The 18589-nt window shown below is 36.7% G+C and overlaps 1 protein-coding gene across 1 annotated transcript in view; it reads right to left on the bottom strand.

Moving 5' to 3' along the window:
* Nucleotides 1-18589, bottom strand: part of LOC123561195 (protein disulfide-isomerase A5-like) — a 53686-nt gene that overhangs the window by 15356 nt on the left and 19741 nt on the right. The window contains exons 7-19 of the mRNA XM_053516565.1: nt 17481-17541; nt 16642-16709; nt 15317-15408; nt 11372-11440; nt 10617-10753; nt 8867-8934; nt 8082-8163; nt 7075-7087; nt 6603-6668; nt 5480-5619; nt 3878-3948; nt 1074-1202; nt 376-568 (exon numbers count right to left, since the gene is read on the bottom strand). Of these exons, the coding sequence (XP_053372540.1) occupies nt 376-568; nt 1074-1202; nt 3878-3948; nt 5480-5619; nt 6603-6668; nt 7075-7087; nt 8082-8163; nt 8867-8934; nt 10617-10753; nt 11372-11440; nt 15317-15408; nt 16642-16709; nt 17481-17541 (1189 nt within the window). The remainder of the gene's footprint in view (nt 1-375; nt 569-1073; nt 1203-3877; nt 3949-5479; nt 5620-6602; nt 6669-7074; nt 7088-8081; nt 8164-8866; nt 8935-10616; nt 10754-11371; nt 11441-15316; nt 15409-16641; nt 16710-17480; nt 17542-18589) is intronic.

The following is an 18589-nucleotide window of genomic DNA, read 5'->3' as shown; positions in this document are numbered from 1 at the left end:
CTTAGGCTAGTCAAACATTCATTTCATTTGATAATTTTTTGTCTGTTTTTAGTTGTTGTTTTTTGCCTTACATCAGATCTAAACTTAAAGCTGAGTCATTGACATTGCAGTTTTAGCAAGTTTGGGCCAAAGTCACTTGCATTTCAAGAAGTGTGAGTATGTGAAATTTGAACATGAAACCGTCATTTTGGGGCAACATGAATATGTTGATTCAATTTTTTAAAGAGAAAATACCAGGGGAATTAGCTTTATATTCATTGTGATTTAATTTCAAGGATTGATGCAAGCACAAAAAGCTTTAAACCACAAAATTCAGTCCCCCACTAATAATAATGGTTTTACAGTATTTGATAGATAGATAACAAATATGCTCACATGGTGCATAAAACATAACAAGTACAGAGTTATGCTGGTTTATAAACTTGTCAAAAGTATCTCCTGGTGGGAAAGCAACATTCTGGTACCCAGTTACATCGCTCCAGTGCTCTTCTGGTGTTGGTGATGGAGGTTTATTGGGTTCCGGCTCAGTATTCAGGGGATCTTTCATAAACTTTACAAAATCTGGTTCCTGTAAAAGGAAATATTTATGTCTTCACATGTGTTGTTAAAACTGATAGAAATCAAGGAGATATCCAAGTTTTAAATCTTCAGACACTAAATAAAGCTTTCCACATTGAACAACAGTTGGTCCAGATTGTAGCCCTTGCTTGTTGCAGTGATAGTTAAGATCTAAATTATGCCTTATTTCTTGTGTAGCAATAGTCAGTGATCAAAATATGTTACTGGACTTATAGATAAGTAAATGTCTTATATGTCTAGTTTTGTCAGGACCAGGTCTTTAAAACTGTAAAAACAAATTTCAACAACCTTTGTAAGAAGGTAGATTTTCAATGTGCCATCTGAAGAATATATTCAGAGATATTTACAGTTCTTATTAATGTATATACAGGGTACAAGGTGGGCCTGAAAAGTAATTACCAGGCAAATAATGCATTTTACTTCTAAACACCAGGCAATAGAGGATTGCTACAATATAATTTCACAAGACGTGCACTCAGGGACATACAGCTTACCTCTCTACCACCCATATATTTCTGTGAATTCTTTCCATAGTTGAAGTATTTAAATGTAGGATATCCACTCACATCATGAGCACTACATGAAGTTTTATGTACAGTACAATCCATGGCAGCAAATACTACCTGTAAAGGTATTAAGAATGTGTATGTTTGTAAGTTTTCTTTTTATATTACTTTACTTGCAAATAAAGCCACATGACAACTTCCCCTCAATAGAAAGAAAAGCCTTATATTTTATACCTATATAAATTGTGTCAAATACAAATGTATAAAGATTGTATTTCACAAGTAAATATGAACAGGCAGAAAATAATTCTGTATTGTACCCTTTGTATTGTATGTTGCCGAACTACTTTCATTTATATGCATGACCCGACACAGTTCTATAAATAGAACAGAAAACAAGAGGGCCATGAAGGCCCTGTATCGCTCACCTGACCTACAGACCTAAAGATCATTAAGATTAACATTCTGACCAAGTTTCATTAAGATATGGTCATAAATGTGGCCTCTAAAGTGTTAACTAGCCATTCCTTTGATTTGACCCTGTGACCTAGTTTTTGACCCGACATGACCCAGATTTGAACTTGACCTAAAGATCATCAAGTTTAACATTCTGACTAAGTTTCATGAATATACAGTCATAAATGTGGCCTCTAGAGTGTTAACAAGGTTTTCCTTTGATATGACCTAGTGACCTAGTTTTTGACCCTAACTGACCCAGATTTAAACTTGACCTAAAGATCATCAAGATTAACATTCTGACAAAGTTTCATTAAGATATGGTCATAAATGTGGCCTCTAAAGTGTTAACTAGCTTTTCCTTTGATTTGACCCGGTGACCTAGTTTTTGATCCGACATGACCCAGATTCAAACTTGCCCTAAAGATCATCAAGTTTAAGATTCTGACTAAGTTTCATGAAGATACAGTCATAAATATGGCCTCTACAGTGTTAACAAGCTTTTCCTTTGATCTGACCTAGTGACCTAGTTTTTGACCCTACCTCACCCAGATTTACACTTGACCTTAAGATCCTCAAGATTAACATTCTGACCAAGTTTCATTATGATATGGTCATAAATGTGGCCTCTACAGTGTAAACTAGCTTTTCCTTTGATTTGACCCGGTGACCTAGTTTTTGATCCGACATGACCCAGATTCAAACTGGATCTTAAGATCATCAAGATTAACATTCTGGTGAAGTTTCATTAAGATTGGGCCAAAATTGTGACCTCTAGAGTGTTAACAAGCTTTTCCTTTGATTTGACCTGGTGACCTAGTTTTTGACCCCAGATGACCCAATATCAAACTCGTCCAAGAATTTATTGAGGGTAACATTCTGACCAAGTTTCATTAAGATTGGGCCAAAAATGTGACCTCTAGAGTGTTAACAAGCTTTTCCTTTGATTTGACCTGATGACCTAGTTTTTGACCCCAGATGACCCAATTTCGAACTCGTCCAAGATTTTATTGAGGGTAACATTCTGACCAAGTTTCATAAAGATTGGGCCAAAAATGTGACCTCTAGAGTGTTAACAAGCTTTTCCTTTGATTTGAACTGATGACCTAGTTTTTGATCCCAGATGACCCAATATCGAACTCGTCCAAGATTTTATTGATGGTAACATTCTGACCAAGTTTCATTAAGATTGGGCCAAAAATGTGACCTCTAGAGTGTTAACAAGCTTTTCCTTTGATTTGACCTGGTGACCTAGTATTTGACCCCAGATGACCCAATATCGAACTCGTCCAAGATTTTATCGAGGGTAACATTCTGACTAAGTTTCATTAAGATTGGGCCAAAAATGTGACCTCTAGAGTGTTAACAGTCAAATTGTTGACGACGGACGGACGGACGGACGGACGGACGACGGACGACGACGGACGCCGGACACAGGGTGATCACTAAAGCTCACCTTTGAGCACTTTGTGCTCAGGTGAGCTAAAAACACTCAGTTCTATTTCAACATCATGATCATTGAAGACTTTGATCATTAACCAAATTGTGGAGGTATATAATGAAAGGGTCATTGTAACAAAAGCTAGATCTGGGATTTTATATTCTGTTCTCATGAATTTTGGCCAGGTTGGAACATACTCGGCGCTTGCACCCTTCGTCCTTTCTGACATGGCAAATTTACTCAAGCTGAATACAGCATCCCAGATCAACCTACTATTTTAACAATCCTATTATATCAAAACATTCCGAACAACTTCAACCTGCCACACCTAATACAAAACACACACACAAAAAACTACAGAGCTTTCCTCATAAATACAGAATTTAGACTTGTGGACAGCTGAGACTTAATTCTAGTGTAACTGTTTTACTGCAACCAAGCTATTTTCTATGTTGATAACTGTCAAACTTCCATTATATACAAGCTGTTCATAAGACAAACAATACTCGACTATTCCAACTGTTGTCCCAGAAGCAGTAATATTACCCTAAATGTTAAAATATCTATAGTTTTAATCCAGTATCTGCATTACTTTTGGAGATAGTAATTTGCATGCAAAACTTTATCAAGGATTTTCGAAGTAAAAAAGGGGGGATAATTTGCCCAAAATACATGTCAGAGTTGTGGGACTTTATCCTGTGAGGTTGGTTATTGACCCTGAAAAAGAAAAAAATAAGTTTCAAAGCTATATGCCTTTAAGTGACAGCTATACATACTTGCATGCAAAACTTTAACCATGGTGTGACACCGATGCCAGGGTGAGTAGAATAGCTCAGACTATTCTTTGAATAGGCGAGCTAAAAGCTGTTGGGGTTTTTTTTGGAATAAGACTAACCTTTGGGTCATCTTTAAACTGTTCTGCTGCAGACATATACTCTGGTTTAGCTTTTTTACAATGGCCACACCCTAAAATAGTAATCACACATTTGTCAGGCTAAATATTTAAACACTGTGACTGTATAATCTTTTAAAGAATAACATAACTAAACCTTAAACAAAATTTGAATCAGACTTGAGCAACAGAGTATAAGCATAGATTTAAAGCTGACAATTATTATTATTATTATACCAGATTTATATAGCGCCCTTTTCATGATCAATTTCACGTTCAAAGGCGCTTAAAATACAGTTGAACATCGTTACCTCGACATCGGTTAGCTCGATACTCCGGTTAGCACGATGTGTTTGAGTCGGTCCCGATTTTTCCCTATTTATCTTAATGTAATTATCTATCATTACCTCGATATAATTAGCTCGATATTTTGTTTAGCTCGATGAGATTTTTCAGTCCCGTCAACATACCTGTACTGTTTTTACACCTGGTTTTGTCGATATCACAGCTTGTCAAAAAATATCTATGTTATTTGTAAGGTGTGAAAATCAACCTATTGTTGTCCGGCGATGTATTAATCATATTCAAGTTAGTTTGTGTGTTTGTTTTGTTTGTTATTTAATCTTTAATCCAATTTAAATGTCAGGAAGTTCGCATTTAATTCCCAATAATTAGTCTTATAAAACACAGGAAATCTGTTTTCCAATATCACAACTAATTTGGATGAAATATTTTCTCTTTGACGGAGTAAAAATCTGCCATTTAGGATTGAGTAACAATATGCGTATTTAACTGGCAAATTTTCGTTATCGAAGCACAGTCAAAATGACTACTCAACTAGGAATATTACCACTACATCCAGACTTGCTTAGGGAAGGAATAAAAATGCTAATGTTTAATTGTATACATGTATTTTGAAAAAATGAAACATTGTAGCTATGTATATATTTAATTAAGATGTTTCATTTGTCAATAAAATTAAATATTTACGTTTTATATTATTTCTTTCCTCTTTCAAACCCTCTGGAAAAAAGAATTGGATATAATGACAATATAGACGTCCGACACAAGTACTAAGTAGTCCCAGATAGTCGAAATCGTTACGTCGAACTTCGGATACGTCGATGCAATTTTTACAGTCCCTTGAATATCGAGGTAACGGTATTCGACTGTAGTTCAAATGCAGCCACACAGGGCACAGTATTCATCCTCTACTAGTTCAGACACAGAGCGATCTGACCAGAGGGACAGAGTGAGACAAAGCCCCCACGACAGAGAGATCAGAAATCAGATACAGGCTTGTCCGGCTAACTTAGCCTAGCTCGTTGCGAATAGGCAGCCTGGTTCTTTAACGTGCCCAGAGTATAGCACTGATACACGCAAGGATTGCCTGGGTTCCTGACCAGTACACCTCTAGTTGGGTGGGAAACACTGAAAAGCGTTTCTGAAAATTCCTGAGTAGCTGCCGGGGATCGAACCCCCAACCTCAGGATTGGAAAGCCAGTGTGCAAACCACTGAGCTATCCATCCACAAGTATATTCTAAGTACTAGTTAATTCACCTGACATTTCCAGTCTTATATAAACAATACAGAAAATGACTTACAAGGTGCGTAAAACATAACTAGAGCATGTTTCTTCTTTTTAAGGACCGTCTTAAAATCTTCATCAGTAAGGTGTACAACTTTGCTCTCTGTCTCTTCCCATGACTTTTCTGGCTCTGGCGGCGGTGGGGGCTCTTTTGGACTGAAAATGTAATACATGGTTTCATATTATTACAAAATAACAAAATAATGATGATATTTATATCTTTTTAAACATGCCTTGACTTCTATCTATCCTCACAGAGAGCATATGTCTTGACAGAGACTTCTAGTAATCCTTGCATATAACAAATACTTTGCAATAGATTTCTACCTATCCTCTCAGAGAACATGATGCTTTGCCACAGATTTCTATTTATCATCACAGAGAACATAATGCCTTGGCACAGACTTCTGTCTGTTCTCACAGAGAATATGTAACTTTCAAGAGATTTAACCTACAACTACCAAACCAGAGTCTTCCATCTAATGAATCAACAGGGTTGGAATTACTTACTGGATCAACAGGGTGGGCTGGAACTACTTACTGAATCAACAGGGCGGACTGGAACTACTTACTGAGTCAACAGGCCGGGCTGGAACTACTTACTGAATCAACAGGGCAGACTGGAACTACTTACTGAGTCAACAGGATGGACTGGAACTACTTACTGAGTCAACAAGGTGGACTGGAACTACTTACTGAATCAACAGGGTGGACTGGAACTACTTACTGAATCAACAGGGCGGACTGGAACTACTTACTGAGTCAACAGGGTGGACTGGAACTAGTTACTGAATCAACAGGGCGGACTGGAACTACTTACTGAATCAACAGGGTGGACTGGAACTACTTACTGAATCAACAGGGCGGACTGGAACTACTTACTGAATCAACAGGGTGGACTGGAAGTACTTACTGAATCAACAGGGCGGGCTGCAACTACTTACTGAATCAACAGGGCGGGCTGCAACTACTTATACTTAACATATTTCTCATATTTGATATTCCTATCTGGTTTTGAAATTTGAAATATTTCACTGTTTTACATACAGAGTCTTTGAAACGTTTTCTATTTAAAGCTAACAATAACAATATGATGTTCCAATATTACTATGCGTAGAAAATTCTTTAATAATACTCACTCTTTCATAAAATCTACAATTTTATCAGCTGTTCTTTCATTAAAATCAAACTTGAATTCTCCGTCTCTGAAAAAAAGAATGTTTTGTACATACATATGCTCTTAAAACTTTACAAACAATTCCAAAACTGTGTTATACATGTACAAGTTAAATTAACAAACAATTCCAAGACTGTAATACACATATGCACAAAATTAACAATTCCAAAACTATTCTTCAAAGTTCAATCTATGCCTAATCTGATTTCTTGCACTTTAAACTTTACAATAAGAATTTTGCCTTGATTTTTTTTTTTTCACAAACTGCAGCAGGAAGATGCATTTCAACAAGCTATAGACAGACATTTTTTTCAGAATTTGGTAATAAATGACAATTAATTCACTGTAACAGTTCTTTAGAAATATATTTTACTTTAATTGTACATGTTCTGTGCATGTGTCAGAAAAGACTGTATGTATGTCCTTATACTTACTTGAAATATTTCACTGAAATGAAAGAAGATAGGACAATTTTAGAACAATTATTAATGTGTAACATCAGATTCTAAATGAATAACTATACACTATTTTTTTTCAATTGTTAAACATTTTCTAGTTCTGTATCTTACAATCATTTTCATCCCTTTTTTTAGTGAAATGTCCATGTCTCTAATGCACTATTAACAATTTGAAAAAAAAAAACTGTTCACAGACTGTTATGAAAAAAACAGCAAAAATAACATTTTCATATACAGAAAATCAATTCATTTTATGGGCAAAATTTCTTGGTTTAGGCTAACTGCTATTCTGTAGAGATTAGAAATCAAAAATATAAAATAAATGGGAATTTTACTAATTTGTTGAGATAAAATGTTGTGGATTGACTCAACAACAAAATCTGCAAAGACTAATCCCCGAAAATAATATTAATGATACTAAAGTTAACCTTAAAAGCTCAACAGAAAGTAGCATAAACAGAAACAAGAGCACTGCTTTGCCGGTGCAGACGCTCAAAGGAACCATAATTCTTGCAAAAAGCAGGATAGAGATATGTTTCTTGCTGCACAGAGTCAACTTATGATGGTGAACAAGTGTTGCAAGTTTCAAAGCAATAGCTTTGATAGTTTAGGAGAAAAGTTGACCTAAACATAAAACTTAACCAAGAAATCTGATATATTCTTAGTCCAAAAGGGGCCATAATTCTTACAAAATGCAGGATGGAGTTATGTTTCTTGCTGTACAGTGTCAGTTGATAATGGTGAACAAGTGTTGCAAGTTTTAAAGCAATAGCTTTGACAGTTTAGGAGAAAAACTGACTTAAATTAAACATATAAAACTTAACCTGGCAACGCCAACGCCAATGCCGATCAAGTGATGACAATAACTCATCTTTTTTTTTCAAAGACTCAGATGAGCTAAAAAAAGAAGTTTAGAAGTATTGCAGACTACTTATTATAATAAATACTTTTTACATACATTATTGTATTAATCAACTGTTTACCTGTTGGGAATCCTTGAATTTTAAACTGGTCTCCTAATTTTTTATCTATTGTTACATCAACAGCTGCTAGAGTGCCATCAATCTAAAACAAAATTTATAGACATGGTAAATAATCTTAAACAAGTATCCTAAATAGATGCAAATCTTTGGTTGCCTTATCAAGATTTCATTTACATAGAATATCATTGATAGATCTATAAGTGTGTTTTGTTTTTATTTTAGTGTCACCCCTACTGAAAAGGCCAGCCAAGTTGGCTTATGAGACACCTGCATACTTTGAACAGCAGTTCTTCCTAATTCCTATTATTTAATGCCAGGCACCAGGCAGGCAGGCTATTGGTAACCATTATTTAACTATCTGGCGGCTCATTAACTATAGGTATACTATTATTCACTGATATTATTCCTCATGTCAAGAAAATCAGTTACTGAAATCATGAAAAATAACATAACATACAAAAAGTACAAAATGTAGATGTTTTATGTATTTAAATGTTTGCAAAATTTTTCATAAAATGTGATAAATTAGACATCAATGCAGAGAAGGATAATCTTGCTGTTACAATATATATATAAAATCTGTTTTTTAGCTGTGAGACTGATCACATTAAAATGTAATATAAACCATTTACTTATGCCCATTAATAATTTTGCAAATATTCTCATTCACAAAGACTACAAACGTTTCAACATCACAAAATTATGTTCTTAACACTCATGTTTCAGGATAAGGAAATGGTTACTGTCTTACAATCAAGTTTTAATGCCATGAAACAACATCTTACATTTTCTGTTTTCAACGTCTGAGCAGCTTCCTGGTACTCTGGTTTCATCTTCTTACAATGACCACACCCTGTAACCATAACAACATAAATATTTTAAAAATAATGTCGACATAATAAAATGATGCCAAAATATTCTGAATAGTCTTGTGATAGCTAAATTCTAATGGTAAAAAACATTACATCTCAGGGCCTGAAATTCATCCTCCACTAGTAGACACAGAGCGATCTGACCAGAGGGACAGAGGGGGATAAAGCCTCAAGAAGAGAGAGAAAGTGTTTTTAGATACAGGCCTGTTCAGTTAACTTAAAATAACTCTCTGTGAATAGACAGTCTGGTTCCGTAATGTGCTTGTTGTATAGCACCGATATACATGAAGCATCTTTCCTTGAGAAAACCAGAACTGGCCTCTTAGTTAGGTGAAATTTCCAGTGCCTGGATCAAGATTCGAACCCCAGACCTCTGGACTGATAATCAAGCATGTTACCACTAGACCACTGGGCAAACATGACCTTGACTTACTGACCCCCAAAAACAATAAAGCTTATCTACTGATTGCAGGTAATCATCCTATGTCAACTGAAGGTCAAAACCTTCTATAGATACACAGCGGAAACCATTTTCAGTCTCAAGGTCACTGTGTCCTTTTTTATTTATACTAATTTATTTCAGGTCGATTGTAAAACAAGTTCTACAACTTATATTAATCACTCTCAACACCTCATTTCTGATGGAATCCATCACCAAGAGGGTATGAGAAAAGAGGCCAGTTTCCCTTTTTAATGCCGAGCACCAAGCAAGGGAGCTACTGGTACAATTTTTCAAGTCTTTGGTATGATGCGGCCGGGGATTGAACCCACAACCTGCTACACTCAAAATAGATGCTCTACCACCAGGCTATCGAGGTTGTTTGACCATGACTGTGCCCTTGACCCTCAAAACAATATGGGTCATCCATTGGCCACAGGCAGTCATCTTTTTCAAGTTTAACCATTGTTAGACCAAGTACTCTCTGAAAACAAAATGGTCTACCAACTGAACGACCATCTGACAATAAGCAAAACAATATCCCCCCTCTTCTTTGACAGGTGACAATATGACAATATTTATTTAATCAGTTGCCTTGACAGCACTAACTCCTTAGCAACCATAACTTTTTTGCATGGGCATGTTTTTCATGAAACAGAATTGTGTATTCAGCTGTATATTTAAGTGATGCTTTTAATAATAGGTTAAAATATGAAGTAAAGTATCTTTTTATACAGTATAAGGTCTTAGTTTCCCTCTATAGCCTATGTAAGTAATGACATCATTGTTTGTAAATGGTGTCCACGCTGTAACAAGCATTGGGCTAAATAATGGTGAAGCTGTGTTTAAAAAGTCTATATCTGTATAAATAATAAAGATTTTTACTCTGAATTTAAAGAAAATATACCTGAAACACTTTATTTTGCCAAAATCACAAATAACATTGATTCTAAAAAGCTTTTAATAGCTAAGGACCCTTTTTTTTCAACCTCAAGTCATTTGAAGGATGTAACTCTGAAAAGTTCTGTCATAAGTAAGCAAACTTAATGTAATTTTTGAGTCCATTGTCAGTAAGGAATATTAGAAATATAACAATATTTATCATTTTCCGATAAATCTATTATGTAAATGAATAAATTTCCGAAAATTGAACGAGCCAAATTGCTTTTGTATCTTTAATATTATATAAAATAAGACGCATGAAAAATGCAAGTGTTGACTTACATGGAGCATAAAACATAACTAACACTGAACCATGGGATGCCATAAAATCTTCCCAGGTGTTATCATGAAGGTGGGCTACTTCTGGAGCTTCCTCCTCCCACTGGACTTCAGGTTTCGGTTCCTCTGGCTTGGTGGGACTGAAACACACTATCTTCTATTTAAATATTGTCAAGATATGATCATCTTCCAATTGTTACCACCAAACAGCAAGTACATACCTTTTTTACAAAGACAGTTTGTGATACCTGTGTCTTACTGCAACATTCCCACTGTAAAAATAGACTTTATTAACATCCTTGTGTTTTCTTACAATTACATTTTTAAGATTACCCATATAATGGAACTTTTACTTAGAATTTATTGTCTAAAGCAACAGTGTTCCCCTTACATCAAAGATGTATCTATCAATAATCAAATAAATGTGATTTTTCGTTGGGTTTGAAGTCAAACAATTTAGGTCATACGGTGACTATACCAGCTTTTGATGGAATCTTCAGGCATTATTTTATCACAAGTGGGCACCTGGGTAGAACCACTGACATTCTGTAAGCCAGCTGGATGGCTTTCTCACATGAAGGATTCTACACACCAGACGAGGTTTCAAATCCACAACTATGGTAGTCAGGTGATTCAATGTCAGCAACTGTAACCACTGGGCCATGGAGGTGCCCCTTAAATAAATGTAGAATATGTGTGTTTATGCTCAAAACATTAATCCTACTTTCCACTCATATTCTTCCTAAACATGTACTTACTTTTTAAGCCATTTTATTAAACCTTCTTTATTATTTTCTCCTCCGTATTTGAATTTCATCTTTCCATTTCTGAAAATGTATTATCAATTTTTAGCAATTGCATATTTTGACCATTTCATCAATTTTGACAGCTTAAAAACCATCAATGTTTTGTTACATTCAATAACAAAAAACTTATAGTACACTTAAGACTACCTTTGACAGCAGATCACAGTTGTTGAACCTAAAGGTCACCTTTTTTCTCTTCTTATTTAACCATAAATAGAATATATACAACTAAGAGGGTCATGATGACCCTAAATCACTCACCTGAGTAATATGAGCCACATGTTTCAATTAGCAAACTGGTGCTAAAATATTAGAAAGTAGGTCAGTTGGTCACATTTATGGTAACTGAAAGTCAGTTTTAAGATCAGTATGCAAAACTGTACATGTCATCCAAATTTCAAGGCTGTATCTCAAAAAACAAGGAAGTAGGTCAGTAGGTCAAGGTCAAAGTAAGGTGACATGTAATCATTTGGGTACATCAGGTAAATATAATTAAACAGTCTAGGAAACAAGATCTGATAATTTTTAAAGTATTTTTTCCTATATAAATCATATAACAAGTGACCCCAGGGGAATAAAAGCCAGGTCAAGGCCTCTTTTAACCCCAGGGGAATAATTTGAACAATCCTGATAGAGGTCCACTAGGCAATGATACATACCAAATATCAAAGGCCTAGGCCTTGAACTTCCAGACAAAAAGATTTTTAACTTTTTTCCCTATACAAGTCTATGTTAACCTTGGGACCCCCGGGACAGGGCCTCTTTTCACCCCAAGGTAATAATTTGAACAATTTTGGTAGAAGACCACAAGGCAATGCAACCAAATACCAAAAGCCTAGGCCTTGCAGTTTCAGACAAGAAGATTTCTAAAGTTTTTCCCTATATAAGTCTATGTAAAAGTTGGGACCCCTTATGTGGGGCCTCTTTTCACCCCTGGGACACAATTTTAACAATCTTCAAAGAGGACCACAAGGCAATGCTACATACAAAATATCAAAGGCCTAGGTCTTGTTGTTTCAGACAAGAAGATTTTTAAAGTTTTTTCCTATATACAGTCTAACCTGTACTAACGGTCACCTCCGATCAGCGGTCACCTTCGTTCAGCGGCCATTTTATGACGCCCCCGATGGATTTTCCTCTATTTTATCACTTTATTCAGCGGCCAACTGCCGTCCGCGGCCAGCGGCCACCGAAATTGCCTCCCGACCGCCGTATTTGACCCCTTTCAGCGGCCATTTTTCTTCCAACACCAATTATTTTTAGGCAATAATCGCCTAAGATTCTCGATTTTGAGAAGCACGTGATTGCTAAGTTTCGCATTTTGTAGTAAAAAAGCCACACCGGAGTTTTAGATTGCTAAGAATACCATTCGTATTGCGAAGGCAAATGCACGTCATTGTATCCTGGTGAAATAATAATGGAAAACCCAAACAGAAATGGGCCTAATGGCTATTGACTGGTCAGAAGTCTGAAAAATACATATACTGGCTGCACCTCCGATCAGCGGTCACCTGGCTTAAGCGGCCAAATTGTCTGCTTTCCTCGGCTGGCTGCTTAAAACAGGTTAGACTGTAAGTCTATGTAAAACTTGTGACACCTGGGGCAGGGCCTCTTTTCACCCCAGGGGCACAATTTAAACAATCTTTATAGAGGACCATTAAATGATGTCACATGCCAAATATCAAGGCTCTACATCTTGCGGTTTTGGACAAGAAGATTTTTAAAGTTTTTCCTTTCGGTTGCCATGGCAACCAGAGTTCTGCATATAATTGATTTCTTTGAACAATTTTGAAAGAGGACCACCAAAGGATCATTCCTGTGAAGTTTGGTGTAATTCTGCCCAGTGGTTTTCAAGAAGATTTTTTTAGAAAATGTTGAGGGACACACGACGGACGACGGACATTGAGCGGTCACAAAAGCTTACCATGAGCCTTTGGCTCAGGTGAGCTAAAAAAGACCACTTTTCTATTCTCTTTGTCTGTGGATGCCAGAGCAAAGTGAAAGGTCCGTCTATGGCTGCAACAGCATACAGAGAGGTTTGTCTGTGGATGACACAGCATAAAGAGAAGTTTGTCTGTGGATGCCACAGCATGGAGAGGTTTGTCTGTGGATGCAACAGCATGGAGAGGTTTGTCTGTGGATGCCACAGCATAGAGAGAGGTTTGTCTGTGGATGCCACAGCATGGAGAGGTTTGTCTGTGGATGCCACAGCATAGAGAGAGGTTTGTCTGTGGATGTCACAGCACAGAGGTTTGTCTTTTGATATCACAGCATTTTAACCAACATGCAGTGAAAAAACACTCGATAGAGCAGCGATGGCTTACACACCAGGGCCAATATTAGCAATTAATGTAGTCCCTGGCCATTTTTAACTTATTTAGATTGCTCAGAAGCCTGGATAACTCAAGTGATCGACGGTAACTGAAGATGAAAAGCATTTCTGCTCGAGAAGTTCAGTTAGTCTAACATTGTAACATTATTGACATTACAGTTTGACAACACATTTTATTAACATGTTACATTTGCTATTTCAAATACAGAAAGTATGCTTTTGCAGTAATCTTTTTACAGTATTTCTTGCATAATGTGTGCAATTTGTTTGATCATTAACCTGATATTTTATCATCATGTCCTAGGTCCTCAGACTCAAATCCTGGGTTCTCAGACTCAAGTCCTGGGTTCAAGACAATCAAACTGGATATAAAGACAGTTTCCAAGCTTTTGCACCTGACTGATTGATTCTATGGCCAATTTAAATGAGACCAACTGCAAGACTGCAGATGTGTTGTACAGCCCTAAGGCCTGTTCTTACTGCAGACTGATGGTACAGCACTTAGGCCTAGTCTTTAATGTAGAATTTCTCCCCCTATGGCATAGGGTTCAGGGCCATAGGAATGGTTAATTTGACCGATTATGGTAATTATCTTTAAGTTAGCAATTAATTATTTTTTTGACAGCAAGTCCATTTCTGCTGTGACCTATCACCAGACATGTAGTTTTATAATTGTATTGTTACCCTTATTAATGTCAAATCAAAACCGAAAACATGTAAAAACTAGAGATCCTTTTAAGAAAGGCGCATGTCTCCCACAACTGCCCCTATGAAAAACGTCTAGTTTCTCTAGATGGTTTAGACTAGTGGATCCAATTAGATGGTCTGGACGAGTATATCTAATCAGTATTTCAAGGGCCATAAATCAAAAGTGATTGGACAGATTTGGCTAGTTATCTAATCTGGCTAAGGTCTTATGGCCAAACACATTTTGTAAAAGTTTGGTGAAGATTGGATGAGAAATGTTCAACTTAGAGAGCAGGTAAGAGTAAAAGGCGGATTTTTTTCGGTAATTCAAGGGCCGTAACTCCAAAGTGCCTGGACCGATTTGGCTAGTTATCGAACTTGGCCAAGGTCTCATGGTCAAACACATTTTGTTCAAGATTGGTGAAGACCAGATGAGAAATGTTCGACTTAGAGTGCAGACAAGAGTAAAAAGGCCAATTTTTCGGTAATTCAAGGGCTGTAACTCCAAAATGCCTGGACTGATTTGGCAAGTTATCGAACTTGGCTGAGCTCTCATAGTCAAACACATTTTCTTCAAGTTTGGTGAAGATCAGATGAGAAATGTTCGACTTATGAGTGCGGACAAGAGCAAAAAGGCCGATTTTTGGTAATTCAAACTCCTATACGCCTGAACCTATCTGGCTAGTTATCGAACTTGGCCGAGGTCTCATGGTCAAACACATTTTGTTCAAGTCTGGTGAAGATCGGATGAGAAATGTTCGACTTAGAATGTGGAAAAGCTTTCTGACAGACACACAAACAGACAGACTGGAAATGCTTCCTATGAGCCTGGGGTTTGCTATATATCAAATCTTTTTGATGTAAAAAGTAAATCTTACTCAAAGTAGTATAGAGTAGGAAATCCTGTGATATTGTATTGCGTCCTGAGATTCATCTGCTGTGGTTTATCTACATCTATTCCTACCATAGTCTGAAATATAACATGTTAGTGCATCAAGTATCTACATCTATTCCTACCATAGTCTGAAATATAACATGTTAGTGCAACAAGTGTTAGAATAGTCTATAACTATATTCAAACTAAATGCTACTGTGCCATGGAAATGATTTGTTACAGGTGTTCAGGTGTGTATTGGAAAACACTATGGGATACAGTCAGAGACAAGGGCGGGGTTTAAACCCAATAGTGCTAACAACACCTGAGGAACAGACAATCAGTCCCTATTTTTTTCAGTCATATTTCTCATATATAACTTTTCTACATCAACAGTTGATGTAACTCTAGCAGGTTGTTTCAATATTGAAATTTTTATTCCACCTACCTCTAAACATGTGTATGGTTAAGCCATCAAATAAAATGCGACATTTTAGAGACTTAAAATTTACTTATAAAATGTTTGCAGTATTTATAAAAAAGATATCCGTGCAGCCAGGAAGCCAGGCTATTGAAATATGAAATCAAGATTTATTTGTTTCTTTTTTTAAAAACTTTTCAAAGCTGCAGATATAAAGGCATGTCACTGCTACTTAAATTATCAGGCAGGCCCGAGCAGATCCCTGAATACATTTACTAAACCCTGAAATACATGACTTTTCTTTGAGAAATCAAAAGCATGAATTTAGGACCTGTAGAAGAACCAATTTGTTCTTTTTTTGCTGGGTTTAGAGTCACACTTGCACAATTTATGTCAAATGGCAACTCTTCCAGCTTTTATTGGTGGAGGAAGACCCCAGGTGCCCCTCCAGGTGAAGACCCCAGGTTCCACTGCAGGCAGGAAGACCCGGGTGCCCCTACAGGCAGGAAGACCCCAGGTTCCACTGCAGGCAGGAAGACCAGGGTGCCCCTACAGGCAGGATGATCCTAGGTTCCACTGCAGGCAGGAAGACCCCAGGTTCCACTGCAGGCAGGAAGACCCGGGTGCCCCTACATGCAGGAAGACCCCAGGTTCTACTGCAGGCAGGAAGACCCAGGTGCCCCTCCAGGCAGAAAGACCCTAGGTTCCATTCCAGGAATTGTTCCAGGCATGAGCAGGCACCTGGGTACAACCATGCACCTTCTGCAAGTTAAATGGCTTGCCCACATGAACAATTCTATAACCTAAGTGAGATTTCGAACCCACATTGGTGAGGGGTAAGTAATTCAAAGTTAGCTACCTAAACCACTCTGACACAGAGACCCCTCAACAGAAATCAAATAACTTACAACTTGTCCCTTCAGTTCAGTGGCAGCAGCTGCAAAGTCAGGCTTCAATCTTTTACAGAAACCACACCCTGTAAAGCAACAATAAAACTAAATTACTGCAAGTGTGTTTGTTCGTTTTTGGTTTAGTACCATTTGCAACAGTATTTCAGCTATGTAAGGGCGAGCAGAGCGGGCAGTTCACCCAACAAGCATTTGTACGAGTATTATCCTATCCTGTTTCTCCACAAGTAACTGACAACTCTACCATATGAATCCTAGGTGGAAGATGAAATTACTTCTGACACAATGTCTACTGTCAGATCATCACAAAGAACATACCTCTCACCCAGAGATCAAACTCCTGCGATCCATAGAACTGCACTCTCCCTATTGAGCTAAGTGGGTAGGACAGAAGGCAAATGTTTAATTGACGATGTAATGCATATACAAACACTGCAACGAAACCTTTTAAACTTACTGTGAAAGAACTGAAACCTGGTATAGAAAAGACCATTTGCAATATATATCTCCCTCAATCACCTTCCCTTAAAATGCTTTTTAAAAAGCATATTTAAAGCTTTTTTCTACAATACTACAATAAGAACGACTAGTAGTTGAATTCATATAAAATCATTACTATTCTTGGGGGGATTATGTTCCAGGGATTTCATAAAGCATCCACGAAATTGAATCCTAATGCTCAATGACAATATTCCCATTAATTTTAATTTATGTTAAAAAATTTGAAATACATGAATTCATATTCTCGTTTAGGCCAAAACTGCAAAATTTCCTTTCAACAAAATTAAATGATTTCAGTGTATATACATTTTCAAAAGAGAGAGAGACTGTCAACTTACAAGGTGCATAAAACATGACTAAAATTGGATGTTTGTCTTTCTTCAGCAGTTTGTGCCAACTCTGAAAATAAACAATCAGAATTTTCAAACATAGTTTGTTGTCACAATGTGCTGACTAAGCAATATCAACATCAAGTCTTGTTCTGATTTAACAGTCAGTGGTGCTACTTCTACAAGTGATATTTAAGATTACTTCTTCAAGTAATTTCCAATCTCAGGTACTTTTGAATAATAACCTGTACGAGTTATATTTGTAAATTAGGCCAAACTGTTGATCCTTTTACAATACTGATTGCCTTCTTGAGGCTCATTACTCTAGTCAATGTGCTTCCATCCGAAAGGCTGGTCATTTGAGATAAATGAAAGCTCATTTCCACAAGTATCTTGGATACAGATTATAGGAAAACGTTTACTAGGATCAAGTTTAAAAAGTCCCCATGTGCCCCAGTTACAAATCTATTCTACATTTAAAACAGACAAATATTCCGACCAAGTCTTGAGAAAATCAGGTAGTAAATGTGGCATACTGAGTGTTAACAATGTCTGTGATTTGACCCAGTGACCTTGCATTTGACCTAAATAATCTAAATAAACCTAGATTTAAAATAAACAAAGATTCTAACTATGTTTTATGAAGATCAAATGGAAAGAATAAAGAATGTTTTTCTATGACTTTACCTAATGACCTTAACTTTAACCCTAACCCTTAACATCTCAGGTAACTGAGTATTGAACCTGACCTATATTTCACAAAGATAAACTTTCTGACAATTTTATTTGAAGATCAAAAGGAAAATGTGGTCTCCAGGGTGCTAACAAGGTTATTCTAAGATATGACCATGTGACCTAGTTTAAGATGTCAGATAACACAGTTTTAGACTCAACTTTTAAATCATAGAGACAAACATTCTTACAAAGTTATACAAAGATCAATTTGATATTATGGCCTCTATAATGTTAACAAGATTTCTCTATGACCTAGTGGCAGATTTAAAGATCACTGGCAACCAAGTTTTGAGCTAGACCTTTTTTTCTTTCCTGACTTTTTGTTCTAACTTCAACTTGTCCAAGCAACTACCTGCCTTACACAGCGAGATTATGTCACTCCA

Source organism: Mercenaria mercenaria, chromosome 10, assembly GCF_021730395.1.
Source record: "Mercenaria mercenaria strain notata chromosome 10, MADL_Memer_1, whole genome shotgun sequence".
Classification (NCBI taxonomy): Eukaryota; Metazoa; Mollusca; class Bivalvia; order Venerida; family Veneridae; genus Mercenaria; species Mercenaria mercenaria.
Note: the sequence above shows the minus strand (reverse complement) of the source record. Positions and strands in the feature narration are given on the sequence as shown.